The 24,498-nt window shown below is 40.4% G+C and overlaps 1 protein-coding gene across 1 annotated transcript in view; it reads right to left on the bottom strand.

Annotated features, from left to right (window-relative positions):
* Positions 1-6,326: 6,326 nt before the first annotated feature.
* Positions 6,327-24,498, bottom strand: part of LOC148003666 (uncharacterized) — a 65,799-nt gene continuing 47,627 nt past the window's right edge. The window contains exons 3-5 of the mRNA XM_087568152.1: positions 8,841-9,187; positions 7,052-7,152; positions 6,327-6,391 (exon numbers count right to left, since the gene is read on the bottom strand). Coding sequence (XP_087424278.1) covers positions 9,163-9,187 — 25 coding nt within the window. The 3' untranslated portion in view covers positions 6,327-6,391; positions 7,052-7,152; positions 8,841-9,162. The remainder of the gene's footprint in view (positions 6,392-7,051; positions 7,153-8,840; positions 9,188-24,498) is intronic.

Raw genomic sequence — 24,498 nt, 5'->3', positions numbered from 1 at the left:
CTTAAGAGTTTTCTTCTGGCTAAAAGTGAAATGATTTATTCATAGTTTAGACATGTTAAAAATTATTTAATGCCTCCAAGTGTTTTTCATTATCAAGTCTCAAACTTGCTACGTGTGTGTGTGTGTGTGTGTGTGTGTATCCTTGTATGTACAGTTCAAAACATGTCAAAGTCAGCTTATAAGTAGACCTCATGATTTTTAAAAAACAGAGTTTAACTCATGATATTTAAAATTATCCACAGTGTACTCAATGATTTTAACAAGAGATGCTTTTGATTTATTTATACATTTGGTAGCATATGTTGCTCTTTTTCCTAACAATAGGGTTCCTCTCCTGATGGGAACATCTGTTCTTTTCACAATGCACTTTTGTTTGCTTCATTGTTGCAGAATTTGTTACCTTAAAATTGAATTCAAATTGGAGTCTTCTGTATTCAATTTCCACATGTTAATAATTTATAGATTATATAGTTTTATAAAAACCTTGTCAGAATTTGTGGAGCTAAAGCAGTGGTTCTCAACATGTGGATATTGACCCCCCCCCTTGGGGTTTGAATGGCCTTTTCACAGGGGCTGCCTAATACTACCAGAAAATGCAGATTTTTACATTATGATTGATATCAGTAGCAAATTTACAGTTGTAAAGAAGCAACAAAAATAATTTTGTGATTGGGGTCACCATAACATGAGGAACTGTAGTAAAGCATCCAGCAACGGGAAGGTTGAGAAGCACTCAGTGAACATATCTCACGTCTAATCATACTCGTGACTTATGAAGCAGTTCAAATATTAATAGACAAATTATAGACATTTTCATCCCTATATTTTTTTAATATCAAATATTGTTAAACTTTCTAATTATGGAAAAAACTGTGGGTTTCAACTTTTGACTCTTATCTTAATATGTCTAAATTCAAAATGTGAAACATTAATATTGGGGTTAGGAAGGACTTTTAGGTGTAGGTAACATTGTGAAATGTTTTAAAGGTTGCAAAAAACAGTTTAGCAGACTTACCAGAGAGTAAGTAAACATTTCACCAAAGGAATACTATGCACAATGATACAACACCATGAAATACCATGTTTGGTTCTGGGCAAAGTCAGCATGACTTTAGTCAATAAGAATTTGCCGTTTCTAGATTAGACTGCAAATGGATTGATGTTTACGACTAGTAAACTCAACCTTCATGTTAGAAAGGGTGGCTTAAGAGTTAAAGGACTATTCAGAAAGGAGTGAGCAGGATAGAGGTAAACTGGCCTAGGGGTTAGTAGGGCTAGCAAGAATACACTACCATTCCTAAGATGACATTCTGTCTTCCTTAATAGGAAACAGGTTTAATGGACAGAATACATAAATTTAGAATAGAGCCACCTAACAGCCATAGAAGGTATCAGTATATACACACTCTCTGCCATTTTATCTTGGGTCAGTATCACCCCTTTACATGAACTTAACAGGAAGACAAAGGGCACGGGGATGTATTTGGTGCAAAGCCTTATTATGTTCAACCTCCTGGGGTTCCCAACAGGTAAAGGTAGAAGGTTCACCTGGGCAACAAGCACAAGACACTCAGAAGAAGGGTTAAGACTTCTTAGAGTCATAGAGGACATGTAGAGTCCTGGTGAGGGAAAAGGGTGCATTTCATTTCTCATAGATTCTAGGATGCGCAGTACTGGAAAAAAAAATCTTACTGTATTTTAGGCAGAGTTAATAAGAAACTGGTCTTTCTAAATAAGGAAAGTCCTCCAATTAAAAAAAAAAGTTGTTCATTTTTTTTATTGTGTATAGTGAAAGCAGACAATGTAACCTATGGTTTAGAAAGGGCTCTAGCTTTCTGCAGCATAACTAATAATTAACATAAAGCCTCATCTTTATATTAAAAACCAGATTTATTATTGACAATACTCTTTCAAAACGTACAAACAAGTCAGTGTTGTTGGGAGTTTTAATAAAAATCAAAACACTAAGATTTAGGTTTGGATCTAAAAATGAAAAGGAACAATTTAAAACTTCATGTTCTTAGGTTGTCAGTGTGTCAACTTTATTAATATTTTTAAAATTTTCAAATTGTGTGTGTGTGTGTGTGTGTGTCTGTGTGTGTCTTTGCCTGGGTCTGTGCACATGTGGGCACAGTGTCTAAGGGGCCCACTGGACTTACAGAAAACTGGCAGTAAACAAGAGCAGTACACATTGTTAGCTACTGAGGAATCAACCTCCTCAACTTAATTTTAATCTTAAAGTTTTATGTACTTAAATTGTTACACTCTTTACTCCCAGATCTAATCAAGTCTCAATAGCTCAAATGTCTTCAGCAATGTTTTTCCACCTTCCTTTTGTGTTAAGCTCAATTTTAATAACTTTTAGCTTAGAGACAACTTAAGGGTTTTTAACGTTATTCATAGGAATGAGACCTTAGTGGGGAAAGACCCATAACAAATTGACTATCAAATATTGATTTTTAAAATTATTACATAAATTTATTAATACACAAACTTGTGTACCTGATGAATGTCATTTTAGAGAAGCATGTTCGCAATCAAAGTGCAAAGTAGCTTTGACAGATATGATAAAACACCCTGAAGAAATTCCCTTTTATTCCTTTAGGTCATTTTTTTCTTCCAACTTATTAAGCCACCACACCAGTTAATATTTTCCCAGTACTGGTATGGACCAATCATTGAAGGAAAAATGGAATTTTATACAAGTTAGAAAATTACTCAACTTATGATTGCAAGTCATTTTCCCTTTGGGCCACATTTATTTTATGACGACTGTATGCAAATGAATATTTTCTGTGGATTTTGTGGATTTTGGAATACCACTCAGTCTTTCATATACACCCAGATCAAGCCTACATTTACTAGACTCTAATTGCCTTGTTACCTGTGTGATTCTGGGACGCCTCACTTAATCTAGTCTCGTGGACTGACATTTATAGAAACACCAACTGGTCATAAAAATACAATTAGAAAGTGAAAATGTCAGTCTCTGGAGAAGCCGTGGAAAGATAAAAGGGGTAATTAAGCTTTTTAAAGTCCTCTTTAGATTTCACTTTCATTTACTCTCATGTCTGCCGGAGTAAACTCACCACTAATGAAGCTTCCATTTGTGGGCCCCACTGACAGAGACATTTTTCCTGGTCTTCAAAGGGTCCCTACCACATTCTCCCAAGTTCTCATAAAGTTCTTGCAATTTGCTTAAGTCTGTCAAGACCCCGGTGCTTCCCCCAGGACTTTCCCTTCATGGCACTTCTCAAAGGAGCGTCATTTGCGTGGCCACAGACACTAAGCATCAGGCAATGTTACTTAGCGTCAGGAATGTTTTTCAGTTAGCACTGGTGGGATATACGCACGTGGCCCACACATGCTCCGCTATAGTTGAGTTATCGACGGGTATCCAGGTATTTGATTGGTTTCCGGGAATGTTCAGTTCTCTATTCCAATTTAATAGGCACTATGAATAAAAAGCAAGACCAGGGATGTATTGCGATGGGAATCTGTGCCTGATACGAGAAGTCTCTGGAGAGTGGGAAACACCCACGTTTTGAAAGTATGAACCAGAATCCGGACGATGCTATTTTATGGACATTATGAAGTTGTGCAGTATGTGTCAGCTGTTAAAATGATCTACTCTCCCTGCCTCATTTTAAATAAAAATTTATTTTCAATTCTAGCGTGTGTGTGTGTGTGTGTGTGTGTGTGTGTGTGTGTGTGTGTGAGAGAGAGAGAGAGAGAGAGAGAGAGAGAGAGAGAGAGAGAGAGAGAGAGAATACCCCGGATCTGGAGTTAGAGGCTGTTTTAGCCACTTGACATAGGTACTGAGAACTGAACTTGGGTCCTCTCCCAGAACAATAAGCAATCTTTTTTTTTTTTTTTTCTGGAGCTGGAGACCGAACCCAGGGCCTTGTGCTTGCTGGGCAAACGCTCTACCACTGAGCTAAATCCTCAACCCCACAATAAGCACTCTTAACCACTCTTATCCACACAATCCCACGAACCCAATTTTGTATTCATAATACTAAATTGTTGTATTAAAAAAGATTTAATCGGGGCTGGAGAGATGGCTCAGCAGATAAAAGCACTGGTTGCTCTTCCAGAGGTCCTCAGTACAATTCCCAGCTCACAACCAGTGGCTCACAACCATCTATAGTGGGATTTGATGCTCTTTTCTGCTATGTCTGAAGAAAGCAATGGTGTACTTATATACATAAAATAAATAAACCAATATTTACCAAAACCCAAATTGCTCACTTACAAAGTAAAAGTTTTGGTCTCCATACAGATTGCAAAAAAAAAAAAAAAAAAGAAAAAAAAATTCCCACTTCATTCTTTACTTCCTAGAACACGAGTAGCCAGGCAGGCTTTCCACTCTACACACCGCCTCCTGTGCTTTCTCCTCACCTTCTCCACCTCCCTACTGAACTTTATATGCTGCTCCCACTGAAAACACTGCTAAGTATCTGAATCTTCCTCTCCTCCCCTTGACTGCATTTATTTTAAGCACGAACACTCCAGTCTCTAGTTAAAGGCAAATAAAACCCTCCATCTTTTATATGATTATATTGTGTTTCTGGGCTTTCAAAATACCTACATGCATCCCTTTAAAGAGAAAAAAATATCTTCCCCGGAATCCGATGTCAACGTCATTTTTACATCGTTTGAATATCTACAACTATGAATGTGCATACAAATGTCAGAAGCTTATCAAACTTATATGATCCTAATAAACTGAAATGTTCTAACAAAGCTTACAGAGAAGATTCATGGCAATGACACTTTTTCAGTGTGATACCTTGCTGAAACAAAGCCATCCATCCCTATGTCTAGAGCTCATGTCTGCTTGTAGAATTAATCTGTTTGGGGACTTTGATTTCAATAACGCAACTGTAGGAAAGTTCGCTTCCCCTAAGTGTATGGTACAATGGTAACTTCTAGCCTTTGTTTGCTCATTAAGTATAATCAGACTCTATGCTTAAGTAAATCTTGGGAGTAATCCTTTCGGAGCCAGTTTTAAAGTGTTGTCTTGAAAATTGTGTGAACTCTCTTTCTCATTTTGGGATCGCATGGGTGTTGGTCCCAGTGAGGCCTGCGTCAAGTTGAACCAATTGCAACTGCGATAGGATATTGAACTATTTATTATTGTATATTTTGGTAAGAAAGCATTGGAACGTGTGATGTAAGATGAGAATATTAAAATAGTTCATTTACAATGTGACTATAACACTGAATAGCCAACAAGATTCTTGGGAGTCAATAAGCCTTCATGACTAACCATGAGTCTCTATCCATTGTGTTATAATTTTCTTTGCAATCAAGGAATCACTTTGATACATCCAGTTTTATTATCTGACCCTTACTTAGTGCAAACAGGACAGAAGTATAGACTTTTGAAGGCTGTTCAACTGATGTCTCTATTGATTAAATATGTGCTTGTAGCTTTGTAAGATTTTTAAATGTAAAATACAGAAATTTGATCTACAGTTTCCTTTGAGAATTAGCATAGGGAATTTTATGTAGAACATACTTGCCTTGCGCTTAGAGATTCACCTGCTTCTCCATCCCAAGTGCTGAAATTAAAGGCATGTGCCCCCACACCTGGACTTACTTTCAATTTTTATTTTTTAAGTCAATTATGAAAATGCTGCTGACAAATTAGCATATCATAACACTTATGCTGAAATGTCTTAGGCTCCCAAAACAACTATATATACATATATATATATATGTATATTTACACATAAAGCTAAAGTATATTTGAAAATATCAAACATTTAAATATTATGGTACCCATAGTGATATTATTGGCTTTAAGTCAAGAACTTAGAATCTACAAGTTACACACCTCATTGCTTCTGTCTTGCCTTATAAAGTATTGACACCCTCTATACAACTACTGTGTTGCCCAGTCTTGCAGTGGACAGTTTGGGGGTTGTCTACCTATAGTATAAGCTTTTGTAAACACTGACCTTCCTTTTGTAAACCTTCCTATTTGTCTTGGTCAGACCTATTCTCCAACATCCTACAGATAGAGACCTCCAGAATCCAACCATAACCCTTTTTGTGAGACGACAGTCAAACACATTGGTAGGCATGGTTTGTTCTCTATGATTCTGGCGTTTTGGAATGATGGGGGCAGGGGGGAGCTGGGTGAGAAGAGAGCAGTCAGTCTATATATGGAATAGTGGAACAGGAGGGAAGCCCCAGAGCTTTGTCCCATGATGAAAATAGGGATAAACAATATCTATTCTGGAAGCTTTAAGAAAGGTGCAATGGGAGTCAGTCAGTAAGCAGAGCAGAAGAAAGAGATACACAGAGAAGTCAGTTACCAGCATCTGGAAGCAGAGGTTGAAGAGCAGAGTTCCCGAGTAATCCAAGAAGCAGGAAATACAAGCTATGAATGAGAAGCAAGGAGACAAATGAAAATTTAGTCAACAAAAACAGTTACATAAGGGATAAAAATATTATGAGTGGAACATTGATGAAAGAAAGAAAAGTTGTTTTGTGTTGTTTTGTTTTTAACATTCCTAAAGTTGATGAAACTCAATTCTACCAAGGAGTCTAGCTCTTCTTCTGGGGCCTGGTTTGATGCATTTCTTTTTGGTTGTGAGCCTAGCCTTTAACGGCTGAGCCATCTCTCCAGCCCGTTTGATGCATTTCTTAACTTGTCAGGAAGCTGCAATGAATGAGCACAACGTCTGCTTTACTTACTCCCACATCGAGTCTTTTAATAAACTCCACATGACTTAAGGCATTCTCAGGAACCTCTGTCTTTATAACTAAGAAAAAGGATCTAATTAAAACAGCCTTTCTGTGATTGCCCAGAACTGTACTCGTTAACCAGCATATTCACTTACGTGACATATTAAAAATGATCTATTTACTTATCGACTCACTTCATGTCCTCTACCTCTAGTCCTCAGGCTCTTCCTTGCAAGTTTGTTCCTGGTATCCTCAAGATTGTCATATGAGAATTTATCCATAAATTCTTATCAAATTAATAGTCAAACAGCCACTTTAAGAAACACTACAAAGCCAGCCATGAGGGACTCGCCTATAATCCCGGCGCTGGGGAAGCAGAGATAAAGGATCCACGGATCTTGCAGGCAAGCCAGAGTAGCCAATCAGGAAGCTCCAGGTTTTGTGAGAGAGGCCCTGTCTCAAAAATAAAGGTGGAGAGTAATGGAGGAAGACACTCAGATTGAACTCAGGCGTCCACACGCACAGCACACACGCGCATGTGCAACTACTAACACGTGCATGTATACACAAACACACATACATAAACAAGTACCAGAATGAATTTTAAACTTTAAAAATGCATAATAATTGGGTTGGGGATTTAGCTCAGTGGTAGAGCGCTTGCCTAGCAAGCACAAGGCCCTGGGTTCGGTCCTCAGCTCCGAAAAAAACAAAAAAACAAACAAACAAAAATGCATAATAATCACGAATCTATGAGTAGCGGCTTCTACAAAAATGGGAATTTTTGGCATAACAGATGCATCAGTGCTATGCATATGTATTTCAAAAAGAGAGGTTACTGCTGCTTTAGGTAGTTTCACAAAGACAAAACTGAGAGGTGATCCCAAGCAACTATCATTTTTTTCTGAAGGCTTTTAGAAGGTCTCCCCTATTTATATCACAATGGAGAAAAATAAAGTTCGCTGGAGGTGGGTGTAGGACAATGCCCACCTTAAGCTAGTGATTTCCCAACATAAAAGGCACAGGACCAATGGGTTCTGGAGAGGAGAAAACATCTCTTTCAGAATTAACTATGCCGTACAGCTCTAGGAGAAGAAAGACATTTTTGAAACAAAGCGAGTTTTGAAAAGTTAGGTCCCTAAAATAACACCCTGAAGTTCAAGTTTAAGCTTTCAGTAAGGAAAACCTCACACACTGGAAGTGACCCCTTACACTTTCGTAGCTTTTTGTCTTAGGATATATGGACCAAACAAGGGAATTCGTAGGTAGACCACCACATTTCCTATTCTGGGCACAAGTATGTCCTTTTGCACTATCTGGAACAAACAAAAACATTGTTGTGGCAATAGACAAATCCCAGAAGCTCCACTCCATGCTAGCATCTAAAACCACGAAGTGACAGGGACAAGAGATGGGGTCCTACACTGTCTCTGCTCTCTGTCTCTGCTGTTCATGGTTAGAAGAAAGATTGTGAGGCAGAAGGAGTGCCATGTCTTAGCTGTAATGAAATGTTCTCTCAAAGGTGCCTTTAAGGGAGAGGAGATTTACCTCAGCTAACAGTTCAAGATGCAGGTCACTCGTGACACAGATTTCAAGGCAGAGCTTGAAGCAGATGCTCACATGGGCACCCACAGTGCAGAAGCAGAAAGCAAGGGGGAGGTGTGTCATGCTGCTGTTCAGCTTCCCTTCTCTGTTTATCCAGAGTAGGGTACAGCCAGGTGATGGCACCACCCATAATAGGCCGTCTCCACTCCCCAGTCCAAGTAAGATAATCTGCTACAGGCACACCAAGAAGCTCAACTTCCAGAAGACCCTAGATTCTGTCAAGTTGACAGCTCACCATCACAGTATGTCCCTGGAGTTGTTAGAGGATGGGTGGGTGAATCGAATGAGGTTATGTCTCAGTAATGTGGTAGTCATCTTCCTGATAATCATCCCATGAGGCCTCTAACAATTCCTTTTTTAATTGAAGAGCCATGCTTATAATTTATCCTGAGCTGGGAATCTACTGTCTAGACATTTTTCCACAATTTTTGCTTTTTAAAACTAATGTACTTGGTCCCATCTTTCCCCTGCAGTGCCTCTTGTTTTACTATTTTATTTTGGGACAGACTTATAAAAGGGAATGCAAGCTCTCTCACCGCGATATGCTCTCCAGCTTGTTCCTCCCACGTGTCCTGAGCATGAGCCAGCCAGCAGCTTTGGTGGCCACTTCCCAATGCATCCACCTACTCTCTCTTCATCCATCTGCTCTGCACGCCTTTTCCGATGGCATCCATCCACCACTTCAAAGTCTCAGAGCCATGGTCTGTTTTCAGTCACATGCTCCTGACCCATGGCCTTACCCCATGGCCATTGAAGACAGGTTGGAAATCCTTAAATTCAAAATTACAATCTCTGAAGACATCCATCCCAAGAGTTGTTCTTATATAGAGTTCTTTCCATTCATTCCATGGTTTTACCTCAGAGGCTGGTGCAAAAGATGGACCTTGAATACAAATAGCAAGGGCTATTCTGCCATATTGATTTTTGGTGATATATATATATATATATATACATCTCACAATGATCTATTATCATTTATCTAGTTACATAACATGGATTATCACATTTTTGCTAAATAAAAAAATACTCAGAAGGGTAACACAGTGGCTTAGTGAGAAAAGGCGCCTGCCACTGATCTGTATGATATGAGTTTACTCCCCAGAACCCACATGGTAGAAGGAGTAATTTAATGCCCACAAGATGTCCTCTGACTTAGACTCATGTACCCTAGTCCAGACACACCACATCTCTCTACGCACAAATGAAAAGAATACTTAAAAAATCAAACCACTCATAAATTCACAATGGTGATTAATTTTACAATTGATGTGGAGTTATCATATACTCCAAATAAAAAATTTATCCACTTTCTCCATTGGCACTGTGTCTTAGTTAGGGTTTTATTGCTGTGAACAGATACGGTGACCAAGGCAACTCTTCTAAGGACAACATTTAGTTGGGGCTGGCTTATAGCCCATTGTCATCAAGGTGGGAACATGGCAACATCTGGGCAGGTCAGATGGTGTGTTTAGAGGAGGGCTACTCCAGCAGATCCCATAGCACCCAAAAGAGATGGTTATACCAAGTCCGATGAGCAGAGGGATGAAGATTTCTCTTCTGTTCCCCTCCCAGATGTAGAGTGAGTTCTTCTATGGGCTCCTAGAGAAAAACCTGGGGAACAACCATTATGAGGGTACAGAAACCTTGAAAAGGGGGTTTAATTCAGGAACTGGTGATGTTACTGCACCAGAGAAGGGCGGGAGTTGGCGGGAGGAGGATTAACACACACTGGCTTGGTGACATGATGTGACAGAAACCTGTAGGATGAGATCTTGAAGAGGGCTCTAATGAGGTAAAGGGGGAAGAATAGGGTGAAGAGAGGAAAGTTTTGTAACTTACACGTGGGTAAGGAACCATGATGTTCTTGAAGTGAGATTTTAATGGGAACAGCTGTCAATAGTGGCCAGGAGGGGGATGTAGGGAAAAGCATGAGAGGAGCTGGGGTGGATGGTTAGGGGAAGGAAGTCAACTGTATGTGGAGGTATTGTAGCTAGGGTAGCTCAGACCTCCTTTGGGGTTTGATCCTCGAGTTGAAGAATGTTAATGTGGGTAGACTGACTTGGAGGCAGGGACAAACTGGCGGGAAATGCGTAGGTCAGCTAAGAGGTATTTGGCATAGTTTTTAGGGTAGCAATTACCCATGACTCCTGTTCGCCATCACTCATCCCAGGGGTTGCTGATTGAAAGTTGAAAATGGATATTAAATTTGACGAACATGGTGCCACCAAAACTGGTGGATTCAATTCAGCACCCCCAATATCTGTGACTTCCATATATGGAGGCCTCTGTGAGGCAATAGCCCGTGTTGCCAAAAGAAAAGCAGAGGAGAAGGACTGGAGGTAGAGAAGATGAAATCCGGTGTAGGGAAATCTCATTCCTTGTCCAGCATCCTTCAAGTGGGCTCTCCTGAGTCCTTATGGTTTTGATGAATCCTTTATACGTCTCCCTATCAAAGAATCTCCTTCAAGTCCTGCTGAAATAAGAGAAAAACCTCTTCCCCAATGCAATGCATTTCTTGACTTTTGCTCTGAGGTTGGCATATGCTTACGGTATATGAGCTGATTAAATTCAGCGGTCCTTTCTAAAACCCAGTGCTTTCCAGCTGCTGTGTTGTGTGTCACGTTGACATTTAAGAAATTCTGGGGTCAGTAAAGCATCATTTATCCCACCTGCTTAGAGGAGCTGAGAAAGCAAATATGCCTTCTAACCCGTGTGGCCTGTGTGCAGAAGCGTGGAGAAGCCTGGTTGAGAGGCAACGTTTTTGGAGAGAAGTGGTATTAAATGCCTGTAACAGAATTTTTATAAAGGGGATTTTTTTGTATGTATGCAAGACAACAAAGAAATAAAAAGTGTTTTTTGGTAACCCTTCAAAATTGACTGCACAAAAATCAGAAACTTTAGAAACTAAGTCCCTGGAATTAACTTTGCCTCCATGAAGGAAATACAAAGTGCTAACTACTAGGATGTGTTGTTGAAAGTATTAGTTATTAGAAAAATTCCATATTACAAGAGATGACTCAATGCCACTGTACAATACTTTTGCAATAGTCAGTAACAGTGTGTCCGTAAAATAAACAGCTTAAATAAATGGTCTTATCTCTTGGCCCTGTTACATTAATTGAAGACTAAATAATAAAAACAAAATAAAAGAGGGTAAAACATATCTCTTTATTAATTTTTGTACTAATTTTATATCGCAATAACACATTATGTGTATCAATCAGTAAAAAGGAAACATATTAAAATAAATTTCACTTTTTTGTTAGCTTTTAATATGTTTACTGAAAAATATAAAATTATGTTTAGTTTACATTTTGTTTTTATTAAGTGGCATTGCCTAAGAGCATAGAGCTTTAATTAGGCTGATTGATCCTAGAAGTAATCCTATTTATGAAGAATACCTATAGGAATTTCTTGAGAGTAATATAAAGTAGATTAGAGTCTCAGCAGCCTTCATCAATCATAGTTCTGTATTATTAATTTAGTAATTATAGATTACACTTGAAAGAAGGTAAACGTATGAGCTGGCTGGTTCATTTTACATGGACCTTAGTTATTTTAGTTCCAAATGCCAAAATGGTAGTTTTATATTAACTGAAGCACAGTGATCAAATTAACATGAGCATAATTCAGTCTTAAAACAGTTTTGGGTTAAAGTCACAAACATTCTTTAGTTTGACTGCAAACCTTGCGAGGTCCTCTTCCCTCTATTCAGAGGACTGGATTATATAAATTTATTAAAATGTAAAATAATGAGACTTGTTGCTTTCTTAGTCTAAAAGGAGACACAATGGTTTTAAACCACTCACTTTTAAACAACCACTCCTGGCCTAAGGGAGGGGTCTCCCTAGCCAGAACCGGCTGCAAGCTTCAGCTGTCACCTTAAGTGCTACTGCCATGGGTTGAGTCACGTCTTGCAGAGGAGGAAGTGTGGGTCCCTGGCAGGCTCAGGACTGTGCATTTGAATTTGCTCAGCAGGTCCCTCCTCCTCCCGCTCCGCTCCTGCCCCCATGACTTTTGGCTGTGTTTTGTCCTGCCTGGTAGGAGGGAGGAGTGGTCGCTCCTTTTTTTTGTTTGTTTGTTTTTGTTTTTGTTTTTTTTGTTTGTTTGTTTGAGGCTCACACCTCTCTGTTTAACCCTAGAAAGTATATTGGGAAAAGGAAACAGGTGCAGAATGGTGGGGTTGCTCTGGTGGGGCTCAGGGTGTGGTCTTGTGAGCCGGAGAGCAGAGGCATGACCCCGGAAGCTGACCGACCGCCATGCCTACGAACAGCTCATTCATCAGACTGGCAGACTGAGAAGCCTTGAGGCCGAAATGGACATTTGCTGAAGGACAGATAGTCAAGACTTCAGTTATGAAGGATATTCGTGTCAATGGATCTTTATAAGGACATTTGGACTATTAAATTGTGGGATGGATAATTGTTTCCTCCATAGTAGTTAAACTGTGTATGATTTCTAGCTTAACAGGAAGTGGGAAGATGTAAAGGAGTTTTAGTCCAGCAGCATGGCTGCTACGGCAAGGGATCACATCCAAAGATCTTCTAGGTTTACCTGATCTGACTGGAATGCAGACATGCTCTGCATTACAGTTCAGTCTGGCTAGAATATAGACACACCCTTAGTGCCCACCTTTAGTCCCCAACAATGAAAGGAAGGATAGTTTGTAGAAGGAAGCAGCCATGTTTGAAAGTGACTTCTAAGAGGACCCAGGTTCAACTCCCAGAACTCACAACTGTATATATACGGAAGTGACATCTAATCTCGAGGCAGACAAAATGACAGATCAGAGAAAGCATTGATAGAATGTGTCGGAGATAGGACTCATCCCCAATTTTCAGGAGAACAGCACAGGAAAGAGAGGCTGTGGAAGAGGGTGGGGACAGAGAAGAGGTTAGACACAGGAGGTGGTGGTGGTGGTGGTGGTGGTGGTGGTGGTAGGTGTGTGTTTCAGAGACAGGTTGAAGACAGAACAAGCTCCACACAAGTGAAGCCAGAGAATGAGAAGGAGCCAGAAGATTAGAACAGACTGCCAAGGTTAGTATGCGGCCAAACAGAGCAATTCGGTTAGAAGCTGAGAGAAGTTGGATTGAATCAGTAAGGTTGGAGGATTATATTGTGCAGAGGCTAGAAGCTTCCAGGTCTAGTTCTAGGGAGAGTTAGAACAGAGAAACACTCTGGGCTCAGCCCAAGCCATGTATTAGCACAGCTTAGACATGCCTCTCATCTCATCCCTTCATCTGAGGAAGTAAAAATAACATGTACAGTATGGATTTGTATGCTTTAATGGAGCTGTGGACTGTCATATGGGTGCTGGGAAGTAAACTCAAGAATGATTGGTGCTCTAAACCATTGAGCCATTGCTCAAGCCACAGGTATACAGTGTAATCCCAGAATTTGGGTGGATCGTGAGTTCAAAGCCACCCTGGGACAAATGTCATATTAAAGACCTAAAAACAAACAAACCAAACCAAACCAAACCAAACAAAAGAATACCCCCCCAACACACACACACACACACACACACACACACACACACACACACACACACAAAGGTGAAATAATGTCCTAGGAGAAAGAGGAGTTGGGGTGGGTGGGTAAAAGAGATGGAGAAAAAGGAGACCCAAAGAGGGAAGAAGGAAATAAATCAGAAAAGCAGAGAACTTGTCTTCATAGTAAATGTTTTTTTTCAAATACTTTGCCAAATTATTTGATATTAACTAGTGCTATGATTTAAATATAAAGTGCCACACACACTGTTATGTATTTCAATAGCGTGTGGTGTTTGGAGAAATTCTAAAACTCTTTGGATAGGAGGCATGATGGTGAAATGGATCCCGGGGTTATGGCATGGCTCTGAGTGAGAACTTAGTTTTCTGACCCTCTAAGATGTGGGAAGTCACAACCACACACACACACACACACACACACACACACACACACACACACACACACTCCTGCTTCTACATCCAGAACCGCTCCATCATCCGCCAAGATGAACTATCCTAGCCACGATCCAAATACATCTTTCCTTCTTCAGATCAGTTTCTTTTCTTAGGAATTTGGTTACAGGGATCAGGGAGATAACTAATATACTCTGTGGGAGAAACACGTGTGGTGGACCACTGCATTTGGGCTGGCTCTCGAAGTCTCACCTACAGTATGAAATGACACTCTGCTCCCAGAAAGTGCAGCACAATGGCCTTGTCCCCAAGAACAACATAGAAAACACAAACACATCCATCTACAGTCATTCCGAGCTGGCGAATATTTAGTACATCCCTAGGCACCAAGAGGCCTGACTGACAAGAGTCGAGACGGAACGGTACCAAAGGCTTATTTTCTTCTCCTTTCATGACTTCACAGAGAGCTGACTCTGCAGGTCACTTAGTGCAACTGAAGAACCGACTGTTACCAGATATCGGTTTCCAAATATTATCCCCTTTTAGCAAGGCCACTCACACAAATACTGGTTTCTACTATTACACCATTATGCAGATGCCCCTGCGTCTGACTTTCTCCCTTGCAAATCTATGGAGAGCTGAAGAAAGTCTCACCTGGACAAGCCAGCAGGTGCATGTAAACTATGTGTGCCTTCCAAGCCAGTGAGTTCATCATGGCCACTACTCTTTTTGTAATTTTTTCCTTTCCAATAAGTCCTATTTATATCTGCACATCAGACATAACTTATATGTGCCTGAGAAAGACTTATTTGCATCATGAAGACTGTTAAGAGAATTATTTTGTTCCTCATCTATGAATAACTTAAGTATATTTCTTCCACCCAATACTATCTCCATGACAGTATTAGTTCTATGATTTCATAAGATTCCATTTCTTCCGATGTTTATCTGTTTTCCTACAACAGATACATTAACGTTCATTACCAAGAAATGTGTCTGCATAAATCCAGGAATACCAAAACTCCCCAAGAGTGTGTTAGTATTGAAGACTGAATTCCAAACACATTTCACGAACTACTTTAATAGAAAGCATGGTTTCCAACATTTCTGCACTTCAGATTTCAGTGTAATTAATTTGTATGTTTGACTTCTTGGATTCCATTGCATTGTGGTTGATCTGTTAGTCACTGATATGCTAAACACATTGAACTATCAAAATACTTCACAAAAGATTGAAAATATCACTTCTAATGGAATTATGATTTCTGTGTCTCACACTTCACATTCTTTTGTGTTAGTCTCCACGATAAATTTTGCTGATGTTGCTTTATTTAATTAGTAAGCATTAAGCCATTTAGAGTTTAGAAATTTCAGATTCATTCTTTTTTTTTTTTTTTATCAAATCAGTCAAGGCAGGAAAATCCTGGATGTGAAACAATGATACAAATTTAAATATCTATTTATATCTTTAACTAAGTTCAATGATACAGTCATTCACATGATTCCAAGTATGTTTCAAATGTTTTCCAGGCATTGATAAACCAGAGGACCTGTATGCTGCTTAGGGTGTTCAATAGTCATAAGCACCAAAGGAGATGTAAAAATGACAATTGCAATTTAGAACATGATCATTTTATCTCTGGCAACTATTTGATCTTGAGGAAACTATAAATTTAAGAAGCTGAGCTTGTCACAAACAAAAAAACAAACAAACAAACAAACGGTCCCTTTTTTTCCCTGGGAACAATGGCAATGAGACTGGCAAGATCTTGATGAATGAGAAAGATTTCAAGAGACATAAGGAAAAGAGCATCTCGGAAACAGAGGGACATGGGCAAATGCAGAGAGGCAAAGAATATATAGGGCAGACAAGTGTCAAAGAGTCAACACTCATGGGGCATTGTCCTGGCAGCTTGAGGGGTGAGGCTGTTAAAGTCACAATGAGTTACTTAGGAAGCCGACAGGAGACCAGCATCTGGGTGCAAATCCAGTTTAATATGGAAGTTCGTTGGCGTATATACATACATTATCCAATCAGCTAGGGACACATCTCGCTATCACCCAATGAGCCCAATGGCGCCCAACCCACATCATTCGAGGGTATACGTGGGGAACAGCATGTCCTGGCAGCATGTCTGTGAACAAAGGGCAGGAAGCAGACCACGCCCTGGGCTGGGTGCCATTTTGTGGCTCTTTGGTGTGCTGGGACCCCATTATGTATCATCTAACATACTAGAAACTCAGGTCTGCTCCAGCAGCTGCAGGAGTCATTTGAGCTTCACATGTTGACTGTCTTAGAGACAACTTCTGGACAGAGACTGCTCCCTCAAACACTGGCTGACTTAAGTAACGGCTCCCCACTTTAAAGCTGTGTAAAAACCTTTGTTTATTTGCTTACCTGTTTCTTTGCAGGGTGTTGTTTCTTAGTTTGTTTTAAATCATCTTACTATGTAGCCAAGGCTATCTCAGACTTGCTATATATTTCAGACTGACCTCAAACTTGTGATTGCCCCTCCTTCGCCCCCCAAGTGATTGGTATACCCCACCAGGTCTGGTGTATAAGAATGTTTTAAAACTAAAAATTCTGAGACTCCACTCCTAGAGGAGTTATATTTCGGTGAGTATGATGCAGAAGTAGGATTGCAGAGTACTTAGGTCAATGTGTCTCCCAGGAACTTGGGAAATGTAGTAGCTTCAGAATTTCTCTTAGCAAGCACAAGCATTGGACCCAAACAGAAAATGAGCTAAGTCCCTATTGTAACACGATATTGTCTCTAACCCTGTTCCAATTCTGGCTCCCATCTCACATTCCCGGTGCATGACAGGTGGGCACTTACCAGAAAGACAAATGGGAAACATTTTGGAGTAGCACTCAATATTTATGACTTCTGTTTGTCTCCATGAACTATCATTATCTCAGTAAACGTATCAAAATCTTCCAGGCACCAAAGATTCTGCATTCCAAAGTCTACCACCAGTATGACTGCCATAAACAAAAGGAGCCACAGGGCTACAAAGACGGGTCACAGAAAAAGAGGCTTTTCACGAAGTGCATTTGTATCAGAAGCTTTAGAAAGTAAAAGCAGAATATCTTCCTTGTGGCCCTGTCCTCAGAAGACAAATTTCAGGATGTCAGGAAAAAAAGAACAACACCATCTATTATAACATTCTATATAAATAACCCATGGTACTATGAAATGCAGGCTCAAGCAAGATGAAACAATGTCACAGCTGACTGTCCTCCAGGAGATCCTGCTTATTAGAAATAATGGGGGCAAGGATGGTAAACTATAATCGAAAAAAAGTCACCTAAAGATTAGGAATACTTTCAAAGCAATTCCCTTCCTTCCATTTTAGATCACCTGGTCTAAGTTATTTTTCTTAAAAAGCTTAGGTGATTAATGTCTTTACTAAAGGCCATTTGCGGTTAGAGATGATGTGACTGGCAGAAAAAAACTAAGATAATAAATTATTTTAGTTCCCAGTATGAGAACTTCAGTCCACCATGGTGGTAAGAGCAAGAAATGGAACAAGATTGGGACACAGAAAGGACCTGCTGCAGTGGGATACAATGCCTAAGCACCCACCCCTCCCCCACAGTGATCTGCTTCCTCTGACTTCTCCCAACCTTGCTGGATATTGGTCTGGGAGCTGCTGTGTATGCAAATGCTAGATTCTGAACCACAAGATCTGACTGGCCCCATAAACAAATTCTCATGTTCTAGCTTTTGTTGTGTAAACCTTGTTCCCCAATTTAAAACTGTTGGTTAAATAAAAGTGGCTAAAGCCAATTACTGGAGAGGACTGAGGTAGGCACCATTTTAGTTACTAATCTGGGGGTCAAAGATGGGGACTGTGAAGAGAGAGAAGAGGAGGAGAAGGAGGAAGAGGGAGAAGGAGAAAGAAGAGGGAGGGAACAGGAGGTCTCTATTAGACATGGTGGACTAGGAATATGTGGCCAAGTGAAATGTCCCCTAAGGACAGACTGATGGGTCAGAAATACCTGGGTGAAGCTCAAACAGCAGTACTTGGGGAGCACAGCAGGGGAATTGACAGTCTAAGCATATAGAAAAATAGATTAGGGGTAATTTGCCCAGCAATTATACTAAAGATGATTTTAAAGAATCCATAGGACTTTGCCTCAATTATTAGAGGGCTGGCCAGGTCATGCTGATAACTAATAGAATTAACAACATTTAAAAGACAATCAACATAACCTCCTGACCTACATTTCACCATCCGTCTGTAAAGCCATGATGCTGTGAATCCATCAAAGAGTTAACTCATGGATTAGGTCAGAACATTTGTAGTAGAATCATCTCAGGAAGTCCCATCTCGAACACACCAGATTTGTGCTTTATTCATCTCCTAGGAATTCCTTAGTTCAAGTGATTTAGCAATAACATTGTGAGTTATAACAAGGAACTGACAAAGGTGCCGTTGAGTGTGTTTTCTGTTGGCCCTCTACTGCTGGGCATGCCGTCTATTCTTAAGAGTAGTTTGTTTTGCAAGTGGTTCACATTTGGAGATTGATTTGGGTTAAGAATGGGGGCATGTATTTACTTCACCTTTTAGCTCTAGACGCCCCAACTAATGAATCCCTGGGCAGACCCTGTACATGCTTCTTCAATCTCTAAGGATTTATATGTGGTGAATCATGTTGATAAAGAGGTCTTTGTTTTCATGATGTCCTCCACTGTGGGTCCTAGGTTCTGTTTCTTTGCCTGGGGTGTCTGGATGCCACCAATACAGTGGCAGGGCAAAGTCCATGATCAGGAGTCTGCAGTCTATGTTTCCCTTTGGGGCATGAGGGCACCACTGGAGCTAGACTAGAAGGGGAAGGCAAGGTCTTGGATGAATACTGTGATTCCAAGTCTCCTAGTGAGGTACCTGGGTGCTGCTAGTGTACTGCTGATGGGAGAGGAGATCAGAAATGGGAGTTCTTGGGCCTTGGTCCTTGATCCTTGGTCCACAGTCTGTGTCTCCCTTTGGGAAACTAGAACACTGATGTATGCCTGGCCTGAAGGAGAAAGCAGGACAAGATGAGCAGGATCCAGGATCTCTCATTGATTGAGAGCCAGTATAAATTGCTAGAGTTGCAGAAGAGAGGAGGCTTTCTTCAGGGGTCTAGGTGTTGCTCTTCTAGGTGAAGTCCTTCCCTGTGGCAATCTCTAATGAAGCATCTCACTGAGAGGATCTTCATTTGTTTATATTTCTTTATTAGAGGTGGATGTGAATGCATACAGTTTCTTTGGGGTGAACCAGGGATTATATAATTTTGGGGAAGAGTACGAGAATATCCAGAAAGAGAAGGTCATTGGCCAAAGGCTAAGGCTATTGAGATACCCACCTCATTAACATGGAAAGGCATTCCAGGTTCTGTGCTATGTGACTGAGTGCCCATGGTCACCTCAGTTGGAGGCCATACATGTTCCAGAGCATGTTACATGCACAGAGGCAGGAGGAGGGCATCTCCATTTCTACCGTCTCAGATCTCTGAGATTCCTGAGGTTTGAGCATGCCCCTCTGTACCAGTTCTTAGGCCCTTCTAGTAGCATGGTACATGTGCCCTGTAGTCCATCCCCTCTGACTTTCCCCCTCCTCTTCTGTGGGTTTCTCTGAGTCCTAGATGAGGGATTTAATGGAGACATCCCATTTAGGCTGAACGTTCCAAGATCTCTCACTCTCTACATGATGTCTGGCTGTGGGTATCTGTATCTGTTCCCATCTGCTGCAGGAGGAAGGTTCTCTGAGCAAGGCTAGCGATCTACAAGAACAGCAGAAATGTCATTAGGAGTCACATTATTGATACTTAAAAAAAGAGGAGTACATGGTGATTTTACCTTGGGTCCCTGGTCTATGTGGTCTTGAGAACTTGGTCATACAAGCAGAGCTGGGTATTAGTTCCATCTTGTAGAGAAGGCCTTAAATCAATTAAATAATCTTGGTTACACTCACAAACGTTTTGCCACAATTGTACCAGCATATCCGGCAGGCAGGACACCACTGTAGATCAAAGGCTTTGTAGCTGGCTTGGTGTTGACATTTCTGCTTTGGTAGCATGCAGATGCTTGTATCAGACACTAGAACATGAAGGTGGAGGCTCTATGAAGGTCCCTTAAGCCCTCCATGTTCAGGGAGTTGTATAGGTGCTGTCTTTAGCAGTGGGAACTTATCAACAGTTTTATAGTCTTGGCAGCAGCCTGGGATGCTTGGGGATTCCTATGGGATCCCTTTGGCTAACAAGTCAACTAAATGTAACCCAATCCTGGTACCAGAAAATCAACAAGATAGATAAACCCTTAGCCAGACTAACGAGAGGACACAGAGAGTGCATCCAAATTAACAAAATCAGAAATGAAAAGGGAGACATAACAACAGATTCAGAGGAAATTCAAAAAATCATCAGATCTTACTACAAAAACCTATATTCAACAAAACTTGAAAATCTTCAGGAAATGGACAATTTCCTAGACAGATACCAGGTACCGAAGTTAAATCAGGAACAGATAAACCAGTTAAACAACCCCATAACTCCTAAGGAAATAGAAGCAGTCATTAAAGGTCTCCCAACCAAAAAGAGCCCAGGTCCAGACGGGTTTAGTGCAGAATTCTATCAAACCTTCATAGAAGACCTCATACCAATATTATCCAAACTATTCCACAAAATTGAAACAGATGGATCACTACCGAATACCTTCTACGAAGCCACAATTACTCTTATACCTAAACCACACAAAGACACAACAAAGAAAGAGAACTTCAGACCAATTTCCCTTATGAATATCGACGCAAAAATACTCAACAAAATTCTGGCAAACCAAATCCAAGAGCACATCAAAACAATCATCCACCATGATCAAGTAGGCTTCATCCCAGGCATGCAGGGATGGTTTAATATACGGAAAACCATCAACGTGATCCATTATATAAACAAACTGAAAGAACAAAACCACATGATCATTTCATTAGATGCTGAGAAAGCATTTGACAAAATTCAACACCCCTTCATGATAAAAGTCCTGGAAAGAATAGGAATTCAAGGCCCATACCTGAACATGGTAAAAGCCATATACAGCAAACCAGTTGCTAACATTAAACTAAATGGAGAGAAACTTGAAGCAATCCCACTAAAATCAGGGACTAGACAAGGCTGCCCACTCTCTCCCTACTTATTCAATATAGTTCTTGAAGTTCTAGCCAGAGCAATCAGACAACAAAAGGATGTCAAGGGGATACAGATCGGAAGAGAAGAAGTCAAAATATCACTATTTGCAGATGATTTGATAGTATAGTTAAGTGATCCCAAAAGTTCCACCAGAGAACTACTAAAGCTGATAAACAACTTCAGCAAAGTGGCTGGGTATAAAATTAACTCAAATAAATCAGTTGCCTTCCTCTATACAAAAGAGAAACAAGCCGAGAAAGAAATTAGGGAAACGACACCCTTCATAATAGACCCAAATAATATAAAGTACCTCGGAGTGACTTTAACAAAGCAAGTAAAAGATCTGTACAATAAGAACTTCAAGACACTGAAGAAGGAAATTGAAGAAGACCTCAGAAGATGGAAAGATCTCCCATGCTCATGGATTGGCAGGATTAATATAGTAAAAATGGCCATTTTACCAAAAGCAATCTACAGATTCAATGCAATCCCCATCAAAATACCAACCCAATTCTTCAAAGAGTTAGACAGAACAATTTGCAAATTCATCTGGAATAACAAAAAACCCAGGATAGCTAAAGCTATCCTCAACAATGAAAGGACTTCAGGCGGAATCACTATCCCTGAACTCAAGCAGTATTACAGAGCAATAGTGATAAAAACTGCATGGTATTGGTACAGAGACAGACAGATAGACCAATGGAATAGAATTGAAGACCCAGAAATGAACCCACACACATATGGTCACTTGATTTTTGACAAAGGAGCCAAAACCATCCAATGGAAAAAAGATAGCATTTTCACCAAATGGTGCTGGTTCAACTGGAGGTCAGCATGTAGAAGAATGCAGATCGATCCATGCTTATCACCCTGTACAAAGCTTAAGTCCAAGTGGATCAAGGACCTCCACATCAAACCAGACACACTCAAACTAATAGAAGAAAAACTAGGGAAGCATCTGGAACACATGGGCACTGGAAAAAAATTTCCTGAACAAAACACCAATGGCTTACGCTCTAAGATCAAGAATCGACAAATGGGATCTCATAAAACTGTAAAGCTTCTGTAAGGCAAAGGACACTGTGGTTAGGACAAAACGGCAACCAACAGATTGGGAAAAGATCTTTACCAATCCTACAACAGATAGAGGCCTTATATCCAAAATATACAAAGAACTCAATAAGTTAGACCGCAGGGAGACAAATAACACTATTAAAAAATGGGATTCAGAGCTAAACAAACAATTCACAGCTGAGGAATGCCGAATGGCTGAGAAACACCTAAAGAAATGTTCAACATCTTTAGTCATAAGGGAAATGCAAATCAAAACAACCCTGAGATTTCACCTCACGCCAGTGAGAATGGCTAAGATCAAAAACTCAGGGGACAACAGATGCTGTCGAGGATGTGGAGAAAGAGGAACACTCCTCCATTGTTGGTGGGATTGCAAACTGGTACAACCATTCTGGAAATCAGTCTGGAGGATCCTCAGAAAATTGGACATTGAACTGCCTGAGGATCCAGCTATACCTCTCTTGGGCATATACCCAAAAGATGCCCCAACATATAAAAAAGACACGTGTTCCACTATGTTCATTGCAGCCTTATTTATAATAGCCAGAAGCTGGAAAGAACCCAGATGCCCTTCAACAGAGAAATGGATACAGAAAATGTGGTACATCTACACAATGGAATATTACTCAGCTATCAAAAACAACGACTTTATGAAATTCGTAGGCAAATGGCTGGAACTGGAAAATATCATCCTGAGTGAGCTAACCCAAACACAGAAAGACTTACATGGTATGCACTCACTGATAAGTGGCTATTAGCCCAAATGCTTGAATTACCCTAAATGCCTAGAACAAATGAAACTCAAGACAGATGATCAAAATGTGAATGGTTCACTCCTTCTTTAAAAGGGGAACAAGAATACCCTTGGCAGGGAAGAGAGAGGCAAAGATTAAAACAGAGACTGAAGGAACACCCATTCAGAGTCTGCCCCACATGTGGCCCATGCATATACAGCCATCCAATTAGACAAGATGGATGAAGCAAAGAAGTGCAGACCGACAGGAGCCGGATGTAGATCGCTCCTGAGAGACACAGCCAGAATACAGCAAATACAGAGGCGAATACCAGCAGCAAACCACTGAACTGAGAATAGGACCCCCGTTGAAGGAATCAGAGAAAGAACTGGAAGATCTTGAAGGGGCTCGAGACCCCATATGTACAACAATGCCAAGCAACCAGAGCTTCCAGGGACTAAGCCACTACCTAAAGACTATACATGGACTGACCCTGGACTCTGACCTCATAGGTAGTAATGAATATCCTAGTAAGAGCACCAGTGGAAGGGGAAGCCCTGGGTCCTGCTAAGACTGAACCCCCAGTGAACTAGACTGTTGGGGGGAGGGGGACAATGGGGAGAGGGTGGGGAGGGGAACACCGATAAGAAAGGGGAGGGGGGAGGGGGATGTTTGCCCGGAAACTGGGAAAGGGAATAACACTCGAAATGTATATAAGAAATACTCAAGTTAATAAAAAAAATATATTCTACTTAAAATAAAATAAAAAAAAAGAAGTGTCACTTGGTGGTAAGAGATGACCAGTTGGATCTCTCTCTCCCCTATTACTTGGCAATTTCATATTTTCCTCTCCTAAGGATATGTATCTGCTCCCACTAATCCCTTACCCTATTCCTAACCTCCAGATTATAGCTTGGTTATCATTGACTTAACAGTTGATGTCTACATATAAGCAAATATATACTATATTTATCTTTCTGGATCTGAGCTACCTCATGACTTTACCTGTGACTTTCATGATTTCATTTCTTTCAATGACTGAGTAATACTCCACTGTGTAAATGTACCACATTTTCATGAGCTAATTTTCTGTTGAGGGACATAAAAGTTTTCCAACTTCTGGATATTATGAATAGAGCATCAGTGAACATAGTCAAGCAGTTTGTGGTAGGATGCAACTCCTTTGGGTATATACCCAAGAGTGGTATAGTTTGAGTTTGAGGAAGATTAATTCCCATCTACATGAGGGACTGCCATATTGATTTCCACAGTGGCTGAATAAATTCACCCTCCCACTAGCAGTGGAGGAATGTTT

The sequence above is a fragment of the Rattus norvegicus genome, chromosome 9, assembly GCF_021556685.1.
Source record: "Rattus norvegicus strain SHRSP/BbbUtx chromosome 9, alternate assembly SHRSP_T2T, whole genome shotgun sequence".
NCBI lineage: Eukaryota > Metazoa > Chordata > Mammalia > Rodentia > Muridae > Rattus > Rattus norvegicus.
The sequence above is the reverse complement of the archived record's forward strand: the minus strand, read 5'-3'. Positions and strand labels throughout refer to the sequence as shown.